At 48.8% G+C, this 21,309-nt stretch overlaps 1 protein-coding gene across 2 annotated transcripts in view; it reads left to right on the top strand.

The window, feature by feature from the left end:
* The window catches only part of DRC1 (dynein regulatory complex subunit 1), a 311,083-nt gene that overhangs the window by 265,809 nt on the left and 23,965 nt on the right, over positions 1-21,309 (top strand). The window contains exons 10-15 of one of the 2 annotated variants that reach the window (XM_063914977.1): positions 1,403-1,537; positions 9,488-9,726; positions 11,611-11,720; positions 12,209-12,298; positions 12,597-12,680; positions 13,664-13,809. In XM_063914977.1, the coding sequence (XP_063771047.1) occupies positions 1,403-1,537; positions 9,488-9,726; positions 11,611-11,720; positions 12,209-12,298; positions 12,597-12,680; positions 13,664-13,809 (804 nt within the window). Of the gene's footprint in view, positions 1-1,402; positions 1,538-9,487; positions 9,727-11,607; positions 11,721-12,208; positions 12,299-12,596; positions 12,681-13,663; positions 13,810-21,309 lie in introns of both variants that reach the window. The other variant, XM_063914976.1, reaches the window with a different exon arrangement.

The raw sequence follows: 21,309 nt of genomic DNA on the forward strand, positions 1-21,309 counted from the left end.
GTGACAGTCTGTCCGAATCCAGGGTTATTAGATGTATCTCAGTGACAGTCTGTCAGTGTCCAGGGTTATTAGATGTATCTCAGTGACAGTGTGTCAGTGTCCGGAGTTATTAGATGTATCTCAGTGACTGTCAGTGTCCGGGGTTATTAGATGTATCTCAGTGACAGTCTGTCAGTGTCCAGGGTTATTAGATGTATCTCAGTGACATTGTGTCAGTGTCCGGGGTTATTAGATGTATCTCAGTGACATTGTGTCAGTGTCCGGGGTTATTAGATGTATCTCAGTGACAGTGTGTCAGTGTCCGGGGTTATTAGACGTATCTCAGTGACAGTATTTCAGTGTCCAGGGTTATTAGATGTATCTCAGTGACAGTGTGTCAGTGTCCGGGGTTATTAGATGTATCTCAGTGACAGTGTGTCAGTTTCCGGGGTTATTAGATGTATCTCAGTGACAGTGTGTCAGTGTCCGGGGTTATTAGATGTATCTCAGTGACAGTCTGTCAGTGTCCGGGGTTATTAGATGTATCTCAGTGACAGTCTGTCCGAGTCCAGGGTTATTAGATGTATCTCAGTGACTGTCTGTCAGTGTCCGGGGTTATTAGATGTATCTCAGTGACGGTCTGTCAGTGTCCAGGGTTATTAGATGTATCTCAGTGACAGTCTGTCAGTGTCCGGGGTTATTAGATGTATCTCAGTGACTGTGTGTCAGTTTCCGGGGTTATTAGATGTGTCTCAGTGACGGTCTGTCAGTGTCCGGGGTTATTACATGTATCTCAGTGACAGTGTGTCAGTGTCCGGGGTTATTAGATGTATCTCAGTGACAGTCTGTCAGTGTCCGGGGTTATTAGATGTATCTCAGTGACGGTCTGTCAGTGTCCGGGGTTATTAGATGTATCTCAGTGACAGTCTGTCAGTGTCCGGGGTTATTAGATGTATCTCAGTGACAGTATGTCAGTGTCCGGGGTTATTAGATGTATCTCAGTGACGGTCTGTCAGTGTCCAGGGTTATTAGATGTATCTCAGTGACGGTCTGTCAGTGTCCAGGGTTATTAGATGTATCTCAGTGACTGTCTGTCAGTGTCCGGGGTTATTAGATGTATCTCAGTGACTGTGTGTCAGTTTCCGGGGTTATTAGATGTGTCTCAGTGACGGTCTGTCAGTGTCCGGGGTTATTACATGTATCTCAGTGACAGTGTGTCAGTGTCCGGGGTTATTAGATGTATCTCAGTGACAGTCTGTCAGTGTCCGGGGTTATTAGATGTATCTCAGTGACGGTCTGTCAGTGTCCGGGGTTATTAGATGTATCTCAGTGACAGTGTGTCAGTGTCCGGAGTTATTAGACGTATCTCAGTGACGGTCACAGTATCAGGTATTGATATATCTGTCTCTCTCCTGTCGCTCAGGTTGCACGATGTTCTGAATAACCTCCGGATGAAGCTGGAGAAGCAGGTGAAGCAGTATAAGGAAGAGAACCAGGCCCTGACAGACGACTTCAACAGGATAATGAAACAATACAAGGAGATTCAGAAGAAACAGAGGTGAGACAATCTTCTTGTATTATATGCACATAGAGATATAGGACCTGAGTCAATCGATCTATTTGCACGGACGCAAGTAGCGAGCGTTAGGATACAGAGCGTGCGCAGACACACAATTATGCATTTGGCTTTGCTGCGTCCTATTCTTAGTTGGTCAGATCTGTGAAATATAGACGCGTTCTCATACCCCTAGCCTCAGTAGAAGCCGGGAGTGATTGGTCTGCACCAAGCGGTGTAGCGTACTGAGTTTTTCTTAAATTTGCAACTTATTTGCACCACATACTATATTCAGCAAAACACCACTCCATCTGTACCAGAGACGCCGGGTTGCGACTGAAACCGCGCAGGAATCCGTTTTATACTGTATCTGTACAAAGTCACAGATGAAGCAAAGCGGAACTTTACATGAAAAAATGCCACGGCCGCTACATCGTTGCACTTTGCATACAGTCGCACCAGATGTACAAATGTTGCGCATCAGATTGATCAGTGCGTTCTTATTTTGACGCATCCAATTGAGTCTTGCGTCTGGAGCTGAGAAGCCGGTATCAGACGGATCTCTTGCACCAAGGACCGGCTGCTGCAAGTGCCGGTTATTAGATTGCATCAGTGCAGCAGGAGGAATTGTCTACTTTTATATAAGTCTAAAACTAAGGAGATGGTAAGTGATTTTACAAAGAAGAATACTGTCCCAGAGTTACCTGTCCATCTAGGTGGGATGATTATTGAGCAGGAGGAACCTTTCAACTTCTTAGGGATTCTTATTTCAAACACTCTGTCACGGTCCTTGAATTCCCCTTTTTTTGTAAAAAAAAAAAAAAACGGTGCCGCAGCGCCTTAGAAGGTTATAAGCTCCTTGTAAATATAAAGGGACATTGTTACATTTTTATTGTGTTATTGTGGCGCACGTCCTAACCTACCATATGGTATGGTAACTGTACTGTCGCTGAATGTAAGGCCCTAGATTGGGTGGTTAGGACTGCAGGTACATTGGTATTCTCTTCTGATTTATTCAAAGGACCACGCAGATCCCGAAATACCTACATGTCACCTATTATTATTATTATTATTATTATTATTATTACTACGGTAGCTGTCAGTCATTGGTGGCCCATCTGCTCCTTCTGTCGGTTCTATATCTTTGTGCCGTCTCCTCTCCATTGTCCTCCTCCACACCAGGTGCTACATATAGGGACCCCTGTAGTTGATGTCACTGTATCGGCTGTTTCTGCTCCGGGGTACACTGGGCTCCACAGGGAATGTCATTGGGCTGTAGAGTAGGATCTTGATCCGAGGCACCAACAGGCTCAAAGCTTTGACTGTTCCCAGAATGCATAGCACCGCCTCCTCTATAACCCCGCCTCCAAGCACAGGAGCTCAGTTTTGTAATTGGTGCCATGCAGTAAGCAGGCACATAACAGGGGGGGCTGCTCCAGCAGCCCTGAGAAGAAGCTTTTAATGAAAAATGAAGACTTCAAGTGCTGCAGCAGAGACACTGACTGTGTTAGATATCAGTCAGACATCTCCTGCTGCAGCTCCATCACCTCCCCCAGTGGCGCTGTACACTCCCGCGCCCTGGTTGCCGGGTACTTAAAGTGGAGGCTCCGGTTTATCTCAAGTTAGTCACACACACGACCGTTGCTCTCCAGGATCGCGTGGCCGCACTCAGGGAGGAGGTAAGGGGTCCCTCAGAGAGGACCCGCTGGAAACTGCGATCCCGCGCAGCCAATGGGAGGCAGGCCGCACGCGCTGGCGTGGACACTGTGGCAGTGCAGGGACCCAACTAGACCACCAGGGCAAGGGCACAGGTCGGTTTCCCTTAAAAAACGTTTATTATATAGCCCACAGTACCCGGCAGTGAAGTCCAGCAGGGGATAAGGCTTTGACCTGTAGCCCCTCCCCCAGCCCCAAGACGCCATTTAGAGTAAACGTTCCCGCCTCGGAGCTGCATATCTCTCTCTCCCTCACTCACTGTCAGCGTTTGGGCGCCATTAAGACAAGCTGAGCTGATCCTGGGACTGTTTGGGCAATTCCTCCTCTGTAATACCGCCTGCCTGTCAGCGCTGTGCATTTTACAGGACACTTATGTATTTTACTTGTCTGCTGACAGTGTTAGTTAAGAAAAAGTGCATTTAGTCAGGGTTATTTAGTACAAGTACCCTGTGATATACACCCAGTCTTTACTATGCGTTGTTATATCTAATTCAGTGTATAGCTATACATAGTACTACTCTGTATTGCTAGTCCAGTGCAGTTTTATTGCATGTCATAATTTCTGCATTGTACATGTGACTATGTGTGTGCATTTAGTTGCTGTGTGACTTCCATTTCGTGTATCTCACTCAGATGGCTATCCCTATAATCTATAACCTGAGGGGGCTAAGTGTGTCAGGTTTATCATAATATAGGCAGTTCACAGGATGTACTCAGTGTGTATGTTTCTTTGTGATTTTTAGTCACCATTTACCTCTTGAATTCCCTGTTTGTGCTGATATTCTACACAGGGGGTTCTTGTCAGGTATTGTGCTGCTGATATTGTACTGTGTTGCCCCTGTCAGCTACAAAGGACAATGGTGCTGGGGCTGATCCCACATTGCGTGTTGGTGACGCTGCAGACACATTTGAGGAAAACATAGCAGCTGAGGGTTCAGGTTCTGGGGGATGGTAGCAACGGGGGTTCAAAATGACCCGCCTTTTGCCTACCTTCTCCACGCTATTGAATACGCTTGTAATCAGACTAACGCCCCCTATGGGACCTCCTGTGCCGGTACAACCGCTTATGGTCCCCGCGGTTAACCCGCCATGGGCAGATCAACTGTCCAATCAGTTACAGCAATTGAACTAAATCACTGACTACTCAGAGGTCTAACCCTCGCCCGTCTAAGACCAAGGGGTCCTCTTAGCGGGCAATTACTTCCTCACAATCCACCAACGTCCCAGACACCTTGTCTGATGAGGATAGCGTATATACTGACCCCACAGATTCTGATCCTGATACTTCTGATGGGGAATCTGTCTCACAGGTGGATGTTTCTGACTTGCTGGAGGCTATCGGGACCATTCTTCAAATTACTGATGACCCGGAGCCTGATGCTGCCCCTAAAAAACCGGACAGATTTAAACGTCAGAAAGTGATTAAACAAGCTTTACCTCATTCTGACCATTTAGTTGACATATGTCAGGAGTCCTGGGAAAATCCAGGAAAGAAATTCACGCCTCACAAGATGAAGCTGGCTCGCTATCCCCTCGCTGCGGAGCTAAGTAAAAATTGGGAAACACCCCCGCCAGTGGATTCGCAGGTGGCGCGGCTGGTGGTAACCTCAGCTCTGCCAGTAACTACCGTCACGTCTTTGAAAGAAACTACGGATAAGCGTGTGGAGGGTTGTTTAAAGGCGATTTACGCCCTAGCAGGTGCTGTGCATCGGCCCACCATTGCAGCGTCATGGGCTGCAGAGGCTATTGAAGCGTGGGCTCAGGAGTTGGAAGCTGAGATGTCGTCCGCTTCTGATCATGCCAGACAATGCTTATCGTATATTGTCACAGCTTCTCATTACATTGAAGAGGCGGCTTCGGATACAGGTATTCTGGTGGCCAAGGCTTCTACTACGTCCGTACTGGCTCTCCGGATTCTATGGTTGCAGTCCTGGTCCGTGGATCTGGACTCTAAGAAAACCCTGGAGGTACTCCCTTTTAAGGAAGAAGGAAGACATCCTTTTCGGAGAAGACCTCAACAAGATAGTGGCTGACTTAGCTTCTGCTAAAACAGCTTGTCTACCTAGTACTGCTCCTTCACTACCGAAGGCTAAGAGTACTTCCTTTCGCTCCTTTCGTCCTTCAGGGAAAGCAAAGGGTCAGGCATTCCCGAAACAGGCTCGCACTTCCAAACCCAATAAGCCCAAACCCAAACGGGCCTGGGCTGCCCGTCAGCCTGCTTCCAAGACTGACAAACCTGCCGCATGACGGAGCGGGCCTCCCTCTAAGGGATCCCAGGTTGGGGGGGCGAACTTCTAGGGTATACCCAGGAATGGTTGAAAACCACTTCCGTTGCCTGGGTACGGGAAGTCGTCATTCGAGGTTACGCCGTATCCTTCAAAAATCGTCCCCATCATCTATTTTGCCTGACAGACGTCCCTTCGGATCAGGTGAAGGCAAAAACTCTTCATTCGGTGGTACAGTCCCTCCTGGACACAGGAGTGGTAGTACAAGTGCCTATGGCTCAGAGAGGCAAGGGGTACTATTCACCGCTGTATCTAGTCCCGAAACCAAGTGGGTCCTCCCGGCCCATTCTCAACCTCAAGTCCTTGAACAAATTTGTGAAAGTCTCCAAGTTTCGTATGGAAACTCTTCGCTCTATTGTTCTGGCCTTGGAACCTGGGCATTATATGGTCTCCCTGGACATACAGGATGCTTACCTGCATATTCCCATTGCAATGTCGCATCAGCAAGACGTGAGGTTTGCGGTTGGCAACCTCCATTACCAATTTCGGGCGTTACCTTTTGGTTTGACCACGGCTCCGCAAGTCTTCACCAAGGTCATGGTGATAATCATGGCTGTACTCAGCCGTAAAGGGGTCAGGATCTTACCGTACCTGGACGACTTGTTGATCCTGGCAAATTCCCCAGAAATTCTCCTACGCCATCTGGATCTGACCATCCGGTTTCTGCAAGCCCACGGGTGGCTCTTCAACTGGAAGAAATCCTCCCTGGTCCCTGCTCAGAGCATGGTGCACCTGGCGGTGTTGTTGGACACTCACAACCAGTGGTTGTTCTTGTCTCAGGAGAAAGTCCTGAAGCTTCAGGACAGGATTCGATGCTTCCTATTTCGTCCGCAAGTGTCGATACATTCGGCAATGCAAGTGCTAGGTCTCATGGTGTCGGCTTTCGACATGGTGGAGTACGCTCAATTCCATTCTGGCTCTCTGCAAAAGCTGATCTTGCCAAGTGGGACGGCCTGCCTCACCGGATCAGGTCTCAAATGATGTCCTTGTCTCCGTAGGTCCGTCTGTCACTGAGCTGTTGGCTTCAGGACCAACGATTGAGGAGGGGTCGTCCCTTCTGGATCTCCAACTGGGTCCTTCTGACGACGGACGCCAGTCTGAGAGGTTGGGGTGCGGTGTTGGAGCAACACTCCCTTCAGGGTCGGTGGACCAAGGAGGAGTCTCTCCTCCCGATAAACATTCTGGAATTGCGGGCGGTGTTCAACTCACTGAACTTGGCCCAGCATTTAATACAGAACAGACCTGTTCAGGTACAGTCGGGCAACGCCACCACGGTGGCATACATCAATCATCAATGCGGCACTCGAAGCCGCATGGCAATGAGGGAAGTATCACGGATTCTTCAGTGGGCGGAATGCCATCTGCCAGCCATATCGGCTGTGTTCATTCCGGGGGGTCCTAAACTGGGAAGCGGACTTTCTTAGTCGTCAGGACGTACACGCCGGAGAGTGGAGCCTCCATCCAGAAGTGTTTCAACTCCTCGTGGACAAGTGGGGCCTTCCAGATGTGGACCTGATGGCGTCTCGACACAATCACAAGGTTCCGGTCTTCGGAGCAAGGACAAGGGATCCTCAAGCTGCGTTCGTGGATGCACTAGCAATTCCATGGAACTTTCAGCTGCTATACATGTTCCCTCCGGTGTCACTCCTGCCCAGAGTAATAAGGAAGTTAAAGCAAGAAGGAGGAATCCTACTTCTGATCGCTACCGCGTGGCCCAGACGGCATTGGTTCTCAGACCTTCAGGGTCTCTCGATAGAGCGTCCCCTTCTACTTCCACAGCGCCCAGATCTCCTCGTTCAGGGCCCCTGTGTATATCAGAATTTAGCCCGGTTGGCTTTGACGGCAAGGCTCTTGAAGCTTCCGTCTTAAGGGCCAAAGGATTTTCCGAGGCGGTTATTCAAACCATGTTGAAGGCCCGGAAACCGGCTTCTGCTCGGATTTACCATAGAGTCTGGAATTCTTACTTTGCTTGGTGCGCATCTAACAATCATGACGCTTACAAGTTTAGGTGGTCATTCCGAGTTGTTCGCTCGCTGCCGATTTTCACAGTGCAGCGATCAAGTGAAAAAACGGCAAAAATGTGCATGGTACGCAGCGCGCATGCACTAAGTACTTTCACACAAAACTTTGTAGATTTACACAAGCTCGAGCAATGTTTTTTCATCGCTCGAGTGATCGTAGTGTGATTGACAGGAAGTGGGTGTTTCTGGGTGGTAACTGGCCGTTTTCAGGGAGTGTGCTAAAAAATGCAGGCGTGCCAGGTAAAAACGCAGGAGTGGCTGGAGAAACGGGGGAGTGGCTGGCCGAACGCAGGGCGTGTTTGTGACGTCAAACCAGGAACTAAACGGACTGAGGTGATCGCAGTCTAGGAGTAGGTCTGGAGCTACTCAGAAACTACTAAGAATTATTTATTCGCAATTCTGCTAATCTTTCGTTCGCTATTCTGCTAAGCTAAGATACACTCCCAGAGGGCGGCGGCCTAGCGTTTGCAATGCTGCTAAAAGCAGCTAGCAAACAAACAACTCGGAATGACCACCTTAGTACTGCCAAACTTTTGGCCTTTATACAACTGGGCCTGGACTTGGGCCTTCGTCTGGCCTCCATCAAGGTTCATATTTCTGCCTTGTTGGTCTGGTTCCAGAGAAAAATTGCGACTTTAGCTGATGTGCATACCATCACTCAGGATGTTTTGCGGATTCAACCTCCCTATGTCCCCTTGGGACTTGTCGGTGGTTTTGGAGGCGTTGCAAGGGTCTCCATTTGAGCCTCTTGAATCTGCAGACCTTAAGTGGCTTTCTCTTAAGGTATTGTTTCTGCTGGCTATTGCCTCTGCTAGACGGGTGTCGGATTTGGGTGCCTTGTCTTGTAGGTCACCATATCTGATTTTTCACCGTGATCAGGCGGTTCTTAGAACATGTCCCAGGTATTTACCTAAGGTGGTGTCTTCTTTCCACCTTAATCAGGAGATTGTGGTTCTGGCCTTTGCCTCTTCTGAATCGTCTTCCAAAGAGCGGTCTTTGGTTGTGGTACGGGCTCTCCGTATCTACGTGAAGAGAACTGCCTCCATCAGTAAGTCGGATTCTCTCTTTTTGTTCTGTTTGATTTTCACAAACGTGGCTGGCCTGCTCACAAGCAGACCCTGGCCAGATGGATTAGAATTGTTATTGCACATGCTTATGTACAGGCTGGCCTTCCAGCTCCTGCTACCATAAAGGCCCATTCTACTCGGTCGGTTGGACCTTCTTGGGCGGCCCACCGCGGTGCGACCCTTGAACAATTGTGCAAGGCGGCTACGTGGTCCTCAGTGAACACGTTCATAAGGTTCTATGCCTTCGATACTTCCGCCTCCCAGGATGCTTCCTTTGGACGCCGGGTACTTGTGCCCGCTACAGTGCATCCCCTCCCATAAGGAACTGCTTTAGGACATCCCCAATGTCATTCCCTGTGGAGTCCAGTGTACCCCGCAGCAGAAAATTAGATTTATGGTAAGAACTTACCGTTGTTAAATCTCTTTCTGCGAGGTATACTGGGCTCCACAGGGCGCCCACCCTGACGCACTTAGCTTCTTTGGGTTGGTATGGCATTAGCCGCTGACACTTTCTCCTGTCGTGAGAGTGTGGTGTATGTGGCTACTAACAGTTGTCGTCTCTTTTACCTGTTACTGCATTGGACTGGTTAAGAAAAACTGAGCTCCTGTGCACAGAGGCGGGGTTATAGAGGAGGCGGCACTGTGCATTCTGGGAACAGTCAAAGCTTTGTGCCTGTTGGTGCCTCGGATCAAGATCCTACTCTACACTCCCAATGTCATTCCCTGAGGAGCCCAGTGTACCTCGCAGAAAGAGATTTAACAACGGTAAGTTCTTACCATAAATCTATTTTTCCAGTTCTCTCTCTTGACTGAGGACAAACAAGATTATTATATCAGCTCACACACTGACTCCTCTCCCCACAGACATTTCAGTGCTGTGGAAGCAAAGAAGTTCCATGACATCTGGGTGATGAACGAGGAGGAGATGAAGCAGCTGGTGCAGCAATCGCTGGAGGTAGACCGGATTATACACGAGCAGCAGCTCGGCCTTCCCTGGAAGGCTCCAGACCTGTGGTTCATGGACAACGTTGGCCCATTGGAGGTCCAGCCCAAGAAGCAGAAGACAGCCAGCACACTGGCACAGGAAGTGATGGCGGTCACTGGTGAGGATTGCTGTCTCGGAGACAGGAAGTGTTGGAACGTCCAGGGGTAGTGATTGCTGGAGGCTTAGCCCAATAACTCGCATTTCTGACATATTACAGTGTACAGACTAATGTTCCTCATAGAGTAGATAGGCCAGACAGATCATACAAATGAGCAGATCAGCACATAAGAAAAGCAGAGAAACAATCAATGAATTATTACTACAGTAATGAGCAGTGTGCCCAGGGTGAGGCCAGTATGTGATCTGTGGGAGGCAGGAAGTCTGAGAGGACAGTTCATTAAGGAGCTAAGGAGAAGGCCCAGGGTGAGGCCAGTATGTGTTCTGTGGGAGGCAGGAAGTCTGAGAGGACAGTTCAGTAAGGACCTAAGGAGAAGGCCCAGGGTGAGGCCAGTATGTGATCTGTGGGAGGCAGGAAGTCTGAGAGGACAGTTCAGTAAGGACCTAAGGAGAAGGCCCAGGGTTAGGCCATTGTGTGTGACCTGTGGGAAGCTGAGAGAACAGATTAGCGAGTATCTAAGGAGAAGGCCCAGGGTGAGGCCAGTATGTGATCTGTGGGAGGCAGGAAGTCTGAGAGGACAGTTCATTAAGGAGCTAAGGAGAAGGCCCAGGGTGAGGCCAGTATGTGTTCTGTGGGAGGCAGGAAGTCTGAGAGGACAGTTCAGTAAGGACCTAAGGAGAAGGCCCAGGGTGAGGCCAGTATGTGATCTGTGGGAGGCAGGAAGTCTGAGAGGACAGTTCAGTAAGGACCTAAGGAGAAGGCCCAGGGTTAGGCCATTGTGTGTGACCTGTGGGAAGCTGAGAGAACAGATTAGCGAGTATCTAAGGAGAAGGCCCAGGGTGAGGCCAGTATGTGATCTGTGGGAGGCAGGAAGTCTGAGAGGACAGTTCAGTAAGGAGCTAAGGAGAAGGCCCAGGGTTAGGCCATTGTGTGTGACCTGTGGGAAGCTGATAGGACAGATTAGCGAGTATCTAAGGAGAAGGCCCAGGGTGAGGCCAGTATGTGACCTGTGGGAGGCATGAAGTCTGAGAGGACAGTTCAGTAAGGAACTAAGGAGAAGGCCCAGGGTTAGGCCATTGTGTGTGACCTGTGGGAAGCTGAGAGAACAGATTAGCGAGTAGCTAAGGAGAAGGCCCAGGGTGAGGCCAGTATGTGACCTGTGGGAGGCAGGCTGTCTGAGAGGACAGTTCAGCGAGGAGCTAAAGAGAAGACCCAGTGTGAGACATATAGGTAACTTGCAAGAGGTAGGTGAGACAAGTGCCCTTTTCACACCAAACTTATATCCCGAGTCCAGGCTTTGTGCTAAAGGGTCTACCCAGGCTGTGTTACCCGGGAATCCGATCCTAATCGCTACCAATGTCGAACCCAGCACCGACCCGGGTAGCCTGCGGTGTGTGAACCGGGTCAGCTGGATCTCCGACGCTTGGAGATGTTGTCATCTTCAAGCATCAGCCGAGGGAAGACCCTACAAGAACATGGGTCCAGCCTGCGGTGTGAATGCGGTGTGAACGCGGTGTCAAGCAGACATGACACAGCTTGAAACCATTTTCAGTAACCAAGGTCGGGCAGGGTATTTGGTGTGAAAGGGGTATAACTGGCTGAGGAGGGAACTTCAGCGATGCAAGTACTTATTTGTGTGTACCGCTACTCAGAAGGGTGATGAGCAGCCGAGATTCCCACTGGCTTTGAGCTAGAGTCCTGAACGAGGTCTAAGTGTTTTCTTGTTTAACATAGTGTTATTGTGTTGCAAAACTGCTGACAATTAAAGCTGATGTGTATTTAACAAGCGTCTGGTCCGCACTGTCCTGTTCTTTGTAAAGTTTCCTCATTGAGTCCTGTCACTGACATGCCAATAACTCTCACATCTTCTGTCGCCCCCAGCAGCCGGCAGCGTGCCAGTGAGATCCGCAGAAGAGGCGAGCGTGACTCCACCATCTCCGCCATTCTCTCCGCAGACCGTGAAACAGATCCTGGAACTTCTGTGTGATGAGTCTGTAAGAGACATAGGGGCTTATTCTCTCAATCCGTGGGGACTGGTATTCATCAGGTTTACGTACCCAGGACTGACCTGTAATCGGCAGTAGCTGCACGTTCCACTTTATAACGCTCACAGACACAGGGGGTAATTCCAAGTTGATCGCAGCAGGATTTTTGATAGCAATTGGGCAAAACCATGTGCACTGCAGGGGAGGCAGATAGAGAGAGTTAGATTTGGGTGGGTTATTATATTTCTGTGCAGGGTAAATACTGGCTGCTTTATTTTTACACTGCAAATTAGATTGCAGATTGAACACACCCCACCCAAATCTAACTCTCTCTGCACATGTTACATCTGCCCCCCCTGCAGTGCACATGGTTTTGCCCAATTGCTAACTAAATTCCTGCTGCGATCAACTTGGAATTACCCCCACTGTCTGCCCATTAGCCACCAATGTAACTACAATCTGTACTCGTATTCATAATCAGCGATCATTTCTTCCAGGGTTTCCTGATAGAGAGTAAATTAGTCCAGTTACTGTCCCCGCTGGATAAAGATGAGCGCTCCCTGATGAAGTTGGACTCCATATTTGGGGTAAGTCACATTGCAGAATAACACCTGACTTGGACTATTTAATAAGTCACCCTATTCCTCCCGTCCTACTGCGATTGGCAGATTTTCCTGTGAGGATCCATTTCCCATTTTGTTTTTGGTTTGTTTAAAATGTTTGCAATACCCCACGTTTGTAATACAATGGCAAAAAATTCTGTCAATAAGGGAACGAAATCTCAGACTGTTCAGGAAACTACCATTTATTAAATGTCATATTTGGTGTGTGGTCACCGGTCACCCCCGTTACCTATGAAGCAGTAAATGTGATTTCTGTTTCCAGGCTCTCCGGATAGAGGTGGAAGATGATGTGTACAAACTTGTGAACTTCTTCCTAAAGTACAAACAACAAGACAAATCTCCACAGGTAGGAAAGCTCATTCACCGCACTACAGAATATGTTGGTGCCATATAGTAACTGATACCATTAATAAATGATTAGAACATGGTGATGACTGTAGTATTTTTTCATTGCTTTTTATATAACAGCCCAGACGGTGGTATTGCAACCTTTCTAATAACATTTAGCCCCGTGTGAAGGTAAATGTTTAACAAGAACCCCCTGAAGTGTCCTTTAATGTCTATTCCCCCTACAGTATACATATCCAGCCTCTCCTTCTGAACGCCATATACAGTTCCATCTTTTTCCAGTACCTCTTCTTATTTTATATTAATTGTATTGTTAGACGCTGAAGGGCCGATTTGTATGAGGCGCCTCTCAGGGCATATGTAGCACAGCTGAGGGGTAACCTACAGTGGCGGCCTTACGAAGCTTTGCTGAAATCGCGCCCAAGACGCCACAGTGATGGATACAGTGGTGTGCCTTGTTATAATGTCGTGTTGTATAATGTCCGAGCTCACTCAAAAGTTTCCTGTTTGTCTACTGTACATTAAATTTGCACAAAAAAATTGAACATTGGACTAAAGTAGCTAAAATTATAAAAAAAATAGAGTATTAGCATAAAGTAGTAAAGTGCATTAAGACTAGTCAGCGTTGTTCTCTATCCATAACCCTGACAGAGTGACTAAGCGTATCTTATGGCTGGACTGTAATGCTGACTTGTAATAATGTTCTTTGCTACTTTTGTGTGAATATTTCGCTCTTGAATGTGCTTTGTAATGTAAAGTGCAGTAATGGCGTCTGGGCAGAATGACACTGAGGTCTGGAGGAGGGGCATAGAGAGAGGAGCCAGTGCACACCCAGATCCAAAGTCTTTCTCAAAGTGCCCATGTCTCCTGCGGAGCCCGTCTATCCCCATGGTCCTTACGGAGTCCCCAGCATCCTCTACGGACTACGAGAAAAAGATTTACCGGTAGGTTTAAAATCTTATTTTTTCTGCTTTCTTTGAGGATGGAGAAGTAGATACTCAGGACTCCGTCAGTACTTCCACTACAGATGAGACTCGTCCCTCTACATCCCACATAACTGACCTCATTCACCCCAACGATGTCCTACGAGCACTGAGGGCTTTCGCCATGGAATTCCACAGGCCAAGGTTTGTGTACAGTCAGTCAGTGTGGATACAGGCTGAGGTTTGTGTACAGTCAGTCACTGAGAATACAGGCTGATGTTTGTGTACAGTCAGTCACTGAGAATACAGGCTGATGTTTGTGTACAGTCAAGTCAATGAGAATACAGGCTGAGGTTTGTGTACAGGATCCAGGCTGAGGTGTGTGTACAGTCAGTCAGGGAGAATACAGGCTGAGGTGTGTGTATAGTCAGTCAGTGAGGATCCAGGCTGAGGTTTGTGAACAGTCAGTCAGGGAGAATACAGGCTGGGGTGTCTGTACAGTCAGTCAGTGAGAATACAGGCTGAGGTTTGTGTACAGTCATTCAGTAAGGATCCAGGCTGAGGTGTGTGTACAGTCAGTCAGTGAGAATACAGGCTGAGGTGTGTGTACAGTCAGTCAGTGAGAATACAGGCTGAGGTGTGTGTACTGTCAGTCAGTGAGAATACAGGCTGAGGTGTGTGTACAGTCAGGGAGAATACAGACTGAGGTGTGTGTACAGTTAGTCAGTGTGGATCTAGGCTGAGGTGTGTGTACAGTCAGTAAGTGAGGATCCAGACTAGGGCGTGTGTACAGTCAGTCAGCGAGAATCCAGGCTGAGGTGTGTGTACAGTCAGTTAGTGAGGATCCAGGATGAGGTGTGTGTGCAGTCAGTTAGTGAGGATCCAGGCTGAGGTGTGTGTACAGTCAGTAAGTGAGGATGCAGACTAGGGCGTGTGTACAGTCAGTCAGCGAGAATCCAGGCTGAGGTGTGTGTACAGTCAGTTAGTGAGGATCCAGGCTGAGGTGTGTGTGCAGTCAGTTAGTGAGGATCCAGGCTGAGGTGTGTGTATAGTAACTTAGTAAGGATCCAGGTTGAGGTGTGTGTGTACAGTCAGTTACTGAGAATACAGGCTGAGGTGTGTGTACAGTCAGTCAGTGAGAATACAGGCTGAGGTGTGTGTACAGTCAGTCAGTAAGGATCCAGGCTGAGGTGTCTGTACAGTCAGTCAGTGAGAATACAGGCTGAAGTGTATATACAGTCAGGGAGAATAAAGACTGAGGTGTGTGTACAGTCAGGGAGAATACAGGCTGAGGTGTGTGTACAGTCAGTTAGTGAGGATCCAGGCTGAGGTGTGTGTACAGTCAGTCACTGAGGATCCAGGCTGAGGTGTGTGTGCAGTCAGTTAGTGAGGATCCAGGCTGAGGTGTGTGTGCAGTCAGTCAGTGATAATACAGGCTGAGGTGTGTGTACAGTCAGTCAGTGAGGATCCAGACTGAGGTGTGTGCACTGTCAGTCAGTGATGATACAGACTGAGGTGTTTGTACAGTCAGTCAGTGAGAATACAGGCTGAGGTGTGTGTGTGTGTGTGTGTGTGTGTGTGTGTGTGTGTGTGTGTGTGTGTGTGTGTGTGTGTGTGTGTGCGTGTGTAGTCGGTTAGTGAGGATTCAGGCTGAGGTGTGTGTGTATAGTCAGTTAGTGAGGATTCAGGCTGAGGTGTGTGTACTGTCAGTCACTGCGAATTCTGGCTGGGGTGTGTGTGTACAGTCAGTGAGAATACAGATTGAGGTGTGTGTACAGTCAGTCAGTGATGATCCAGGCTTATGTGTGTGTACAGTCAGTCAGTGTGAATACAGGCTGAGGTGTGTGTACAGTCAGTGATGATCCAGGCTGAGGAGTGTGTACTGTCAGTCACTGAGAATACAGGCTGAGGTTTGTACAGTTAGTCAGTAAGGATCCAGGCTGAGGTGTGTGTACAGTCAGTCAGGGAAAATACAGGCTGAGGTGTCTATACAGTCAGTCAGTGAAAATACAGGCTGAGGTGTGTGTACTGTCTGTCAGGGAGAATACAGGCTGAGATGTGTGTACAGTCAGTCAGTGTGGATCTAGGCTGAGGTGTGTGTACAGTCAGTAAGTGAGGATCCAGACTAGGGCGTGTGTACAGTCAGTCAGTGAGGATCCAGGCTGAGGTTTGTGTACAGTCAGTCACTGAGGATCCAGGCTGAGGGGTGTGCAGTCAGTCAGTGAGTGTCCAGGCTGAGGTGTGTGTGCAGTCAGTCAGTGAGAATACAGGCTGAGGTGTGTGTACTATCAGTCAGTGAGAATACAGGCAGAGGTCTGTGTGCAGTCAGTGAGGATCCAGACTGAGATGTGTGTACAGTCAGTCAGTGAGAATACAGGCTGAGTGTGTGTACAGTCAGGTAGTGAGAATACAGGCTGAATGTGTGTACAGTCAGTCACTGAGAATACAGGCTGAGGTGTGTGTACAGTCAGTCAGTGAGGATCCAGGCTGAGGTGTGTGTACAGTCACTGAGAATACAGGCTGAGGTGTGTGTACAGTCAGTCAGTGAGAATACAGGCTGAGGTGTGTGTACAGTCAGTGAGAATACAGGCTGAGGTGAGTGTACTGACAGTCTCTGAGAATACAGACTGAGGTGTGTGTACAGTCAGGGAGAATACAGGCTGAGGTGTGTGTACAGTCAGTTAGTGAGGATCCAGACTGAGGTGTGTGTACAGTCAGTCACTGAGAATACAGGCTGTGGTGTGTGTGCAGTCAGTCACTGAGAATACAGGCTGTGGTGTGTGTGCAGTCAATCACTGAGAATACAGGCTGAGGTGTGTGTACAGTCAGTCACTGAGAATACAGGCTGAGGTGTGTGTACAGTCAGTCACTGAGAATACAGGCTGAGGTGTGTGTACAGTCAGTCACTGAGAATACAGGCTGTGGTGTGTGTGCAGTCAGTCACTGAGAATACAGGCTGTGGTGTGTGTGCAGTCAATCACTGAGAATACAGGCTGAGGTGTGTGTACAGTCAGTCACTGAGAATACAGGCTGAGGTGTGTGTACTGTCAGTCAGTGAGGATCCAGGCTGAGGTGTGTGTACAGTCACTGAGAATTCAGGCTGAGGTGTGTGTACAGTCAGTCAGTGAGAATACAGGCTGAGGTGTGTGTACAGTCAGTCAGTGAGAATACAGGCTGAGTGTGTGTACAGTCAGTCACTGAGGATCCAGGCTGAGGTGTGTGTACAGTCAGTCAGTGAGAATACAGGCTGAGGTGTGTGTACTATCAGTCAGTGAGAATACAGGCAGAGGTCTGTGTGCAGTCAGTGAGGATCCAGGCTGAGATGTGTGTACAGTCAGTCAGTGAGAATACAGTCTGAGTGTGTGTGTACAGTCAGTCAGTGAGAATACAGTCTGAGTGTGTCTACAATCAGTCAGTGAGAATACAGGCTGAGGTGTGTGTACAGTCAGTCAGTGAGAATACAGGCTGGGGGGGGTGTACAGTCAGTCAGTCAGTGAGGATCCAGGCTGAGATGTGTGTACAGTCACTGAGAATACAGGCTGAGGTGTGTGTACAGTCAGTCAGTGAGAATACAGGCTGAGGTGTGTGTACAGTCAGTGAGAATACAGGCTGAGGTGAGTGTACTGACAGTCTCTGAGAATACAGACTGAGGTGTGTGTACAGTCAGTCACTGAGAATACAGGCTGTGGTGTGTGTACAGTCTGTCACTGAGAATACAGGCTGTGGTGTGTGTGCAGTCAATCACTGAGAATACAAGCTGAGGTGTGTGTACAGTCAGTCACTGAGAATACAGGCTGAGGTGTGTGTACAGTCAGTCACTGAGAATACAGGCTGAGGTGTGTGTACAGTCAGTCAGTGAGGATCCAGGCTGAGGTGTGTGTACAGTCAGTCAGTGAATACAGGCTGAGGTGTGTGTATTGTCAGTTAGTGAGGATCCAGACTGTGGTGTGTGTACTGTCAGTCAGTGAGAATACAGGCAGAGGTCTGTGTGCAGTCAGTGAGAATACAGGCTGAGGTCTGTGTGCAGTCGGTCAGTGAGGATCCAGGCTGAGATGTGTGTACAGTCAGTCAGTGAGAATACAGGCTGAGTGTGTGTACAGTCAGTTAGTAAGAATATAGGCTGAGTGTGTGTACAGTCAGTCACTGAGAATACAGGCTGAGGTGTGTGTACAGTCAGTCAGTGAGAATACAGGCTGGGGTGTGTGTACAGTCAGTCAGTCAGTGAGGATCCAGGCTGAGGTGTGTGTACAGTCACTGAGAATACAGGCTGAGGTGTGTGTACAGTCAGTCAGTGAATACAGGCTGAGGTGTGTGTATTGTCAGTTAGTGAGGATCCAGACTGTGGTGTGTGTACAGTCAGTCAGTGAGAATACAGGCTGAGGCGTGTGTACTGTCAGTCAGTGAGTGTCCAGGCTGAGGTGTGTGTGCAGTCAGTCAGTGAGAATACAGGCTGAGTGTGTGTACTGTCAGTCAGTGAGAATACAGGCAGAGGTCTGTGTGCAGTCAGTGAGAATACAGGCTGAGGTCTGTGTGCAGTCGGTCAGTGAGGATCCAGGCTGAGATGTGTGTACAGTCAGTCAGTGAGAATACAGGCTGAGTGTGTGTACAGTCAGTTAGTAAGAATATAGGCTGAGTGTGTGTACAGTCAGTCACTGAGAATACAGGCTGAGGTGTGTGTACAGTCAGTCAGTGAGAATACAGGCTGGGGTGTGTGTACAGTCAGTCAGTCAGTGAGGATCCAGGCTGAGGTGTGTGTACAGTCACTGAGAATACAGGCTGAGGTGTGTGTACAGTCAGTCAGTGAGAATACAGGCTGAGGTGTGTGTACAGTCAGTGAGGATACAGGCTGAGGTGTGTGTACAGTCAGTCAGCGAGAATACAGGCAGAGGTCTGTGTGCAGTCAGTGAGGATCCAGACTGAGATGTGTGTACAGTCAGTCAGTGAGAATACAGGCTGAGTGTGTGTACAGTCAGTCAGTGAGAATACAGGCTGAATGTGTGTACAGTCAGTCAGTGAAAATACAGGCTGAGGTGTGTGTACTGTCTGTCAGGGAGAATACAGGCTGAGATGTGTGTACAGTCAGTCAGTGTGGATCTAGGCTGAGGTGTGTGTACAGTCAGTAAGTGAGGATCCAGACTAGGGCGTGTGTACAGTCAGTCAGTGAGGATCCAGGCTGAGGTTTGTGTACAGTCAGTCACTGAGGATCCAGGCTGAGGGGTGTGCAGTCAGTCAGTGAGTGTCCAGGCTGAGGTGTGTGTGCAGTCAGTCAGTGAGAATACAGGCTGAGGTGTGTGTACTATCAGTCAGTGAGAATACAGGCAGAGGTCTGTGTGCAGTCAGTGAGGATCCAGACTGAGATGTGTGTACAGTCAGTCAGTGAGAATACAGGCTGAGTGTGTGTACAGTCAGGTAGTGAGAATACAGGCTGAATGTGTGTACAGTCAGTCACTGAGAATACAGGCTGAGGTGTGTGTACAGTCAGTCAGTGAGGATCCAGGCTGAGGTGTGTGTACAGTCACTGAGAATACAGGCTGAGGTGTGTGTACAGTCAGTCAGTGAGAATACAGGCTGAGGTGTGTGTACAGTCAGTGAGAATACAGGCTGAGGTGAGTGTACTGACAGTCTCTGAGAATACAGACTGAGGTGTGTGTACAGTCAGGGAGAATACAGGCTGAGGTGTGTGTACAGTCAGTTAGTGAGGATCCAGACTGAGGTGTGTGTACAGTCAGTCACTGAGAATACAGGCTGTGGTGTGTGTGCAGTCAGTCACTGAGAATACAGGCCGTGGTGTGTGTGCAGTCAATCACTGAGAATACAGGCTGAGGTGTGTGTACAGTCAGTCACTGAGAATACAGGCTGAGGTGTGTGTACAGTCAGTCACTGAGAATACAGGCTGAGGTGTGTGTACAGTCAGTCACTGAGAATACAGGCTGTGGTGTGTGTGCAGTCAGTCACTGAGAATACAGGCTGTGGTGTGTGTGCAGTCAATCACTGAGAATACAGGCTGAGGTGTGTGTACAGTCAGTCACTGAGAATACAGGCTGAGGTGTGTGTACTGTCAGTCAGTGAGGATCCAGGCTGAGGTGTGTGTACAGTCACTGAGAATTCAGGCTGAGGTGTGTGTACAGTCAGTCAGTGAGAATACAGGCTGAGGTGTGTGTACAGTCAGTCACTGAGGATCCAGGCTGAGGTGTGTGTACAGTCAGTCAGTGAGAATACAGGCTGAGGTGTGTGTACTATCAGTCAGTGAGAATACAGGCAGAGGTCTGTGTGCAGTCAGTGAGGATCCAGGCTGAGATGTGTGTACAGTCAGTCAGTGAGAATACAGTCTGAGTGTGTGTGTACAGTCAGTCAGTGAGAATACAGTCTGAGTGTGTCTACAGTCAGTCAGTGAGAATACAGGCTGAGGTGTGTGTACAGTCAGTCAGTGAGAATACAGGCTGGGGGGGGTGTACAGTCAGTCAGTCAGTGAGGATCCAGGCTGAGATGTGTGTACAGTCACTGAGAATACAGGCTGAGGTGTGTGTACAGTCAGTCAGTGAGAATACAGGCTGAGGTGTGTGTACAGTCAGTGAGAATACAGGCTGAGGTGAGTGTACTGACAGTCTCTGAGAATACAGACTGAGGTGTGTGTACAGTCAGTCACTGAGAATACAGGCTGTGGTGTGTGTACAGTCTGTCACTGAGAATACAGGCTGTGGTGTGTGTGCAGTCAATCACTGAGAATACAAGCTGAGGTGTGTGTACAGTCAGTCACTGAGAATACAGGCTGAGGTGTGTGTACTGTCAGTCAGTGAGTGTCCAGGCTGAGGTGTGTGTGCAGTCAGTCAGTGAGAATACAGGCTGAGTGTGTGTACTGTCAGTCAGTAAGAATACAGGCAGAGGTCTGTGTGCAGTCAGTGAGAATACAGGCTGAGGTCTGTGTGCAGTCGGTCAGTGAGGATCCAGGCTGAGATGTGTGTACAGTCAGTCAGTGAGAATACAGGCTGAGTGTGTGTACAGTCAGTTAGTAAGAATATAGGCTGAGTGTGTGTACAGTCAGTCACTGAGAATACAGGCTGAGGTGTGTGTACAGTCAGTCAGTGAGAATACAGGCTGGGGTGTGTGTACAGTCAGTCAGTCAGTGAGGATCCAGGCTGAGGTGTGTGTACAGTCACTGAGAATACAGGCTGAGGTGTGTGTACAGTCAGTCAGTGAGAATACAGGCTGAGGTGTGTGTACAGTCAGTGAGGATACAGGCTGAGGTGTGTGTACAGTCAGTCAGCGAGAATAGAGGCAGAGGTCTGTGTGCAGTCAGTGAGGATCCAGACTGAGATGTGTGTACAGTCAGTCAGTGAGAATACAGGCTGAGTGTGTGTACAGTCAGTCAGTGAGAATACAGGCTGAATGTGTGTACAGTCAGTCACTGAGAATACAGGCTGAGGTGTGTGTACAGTCAGTCAGTGAGGATCCAGGCTGAGGTGTGTGTACAGTCACTGAGAATACAGGCTGAGGTGTGTGTACAGTCAGTCAGTGAGAATACAGGCTGAGGTGTGTGTACAGTCAGTGAGAATACAGGCTGAGGTGTGTGTACAGTCAGTCACTGAGAATACAGGCTGAGGCGTGTGTACAGTCAGTCAGTGAGAATACAGGCTGGGGGGTGTGTACAGTCAGTCAGTGAGGATCCAGGCTGAGGTGTGTGTACAGTCACTGAGAATTCAGGCT

Source organism: Pseudophryne corroboree, chromosome 4, assembly GCF_028390025.1.
Source record: "Pseudophryne corroboree isolate aPseCor3 chromosome 4, aPseCor3.hap2, whole genome shotgun sequence".
Lineage (NCBI taxonomy): Eukaryota > Metazoa > Chordata > Amphibia > Anura > Myobatrachidae > Pseudophryne > Pseudophryne corroboree.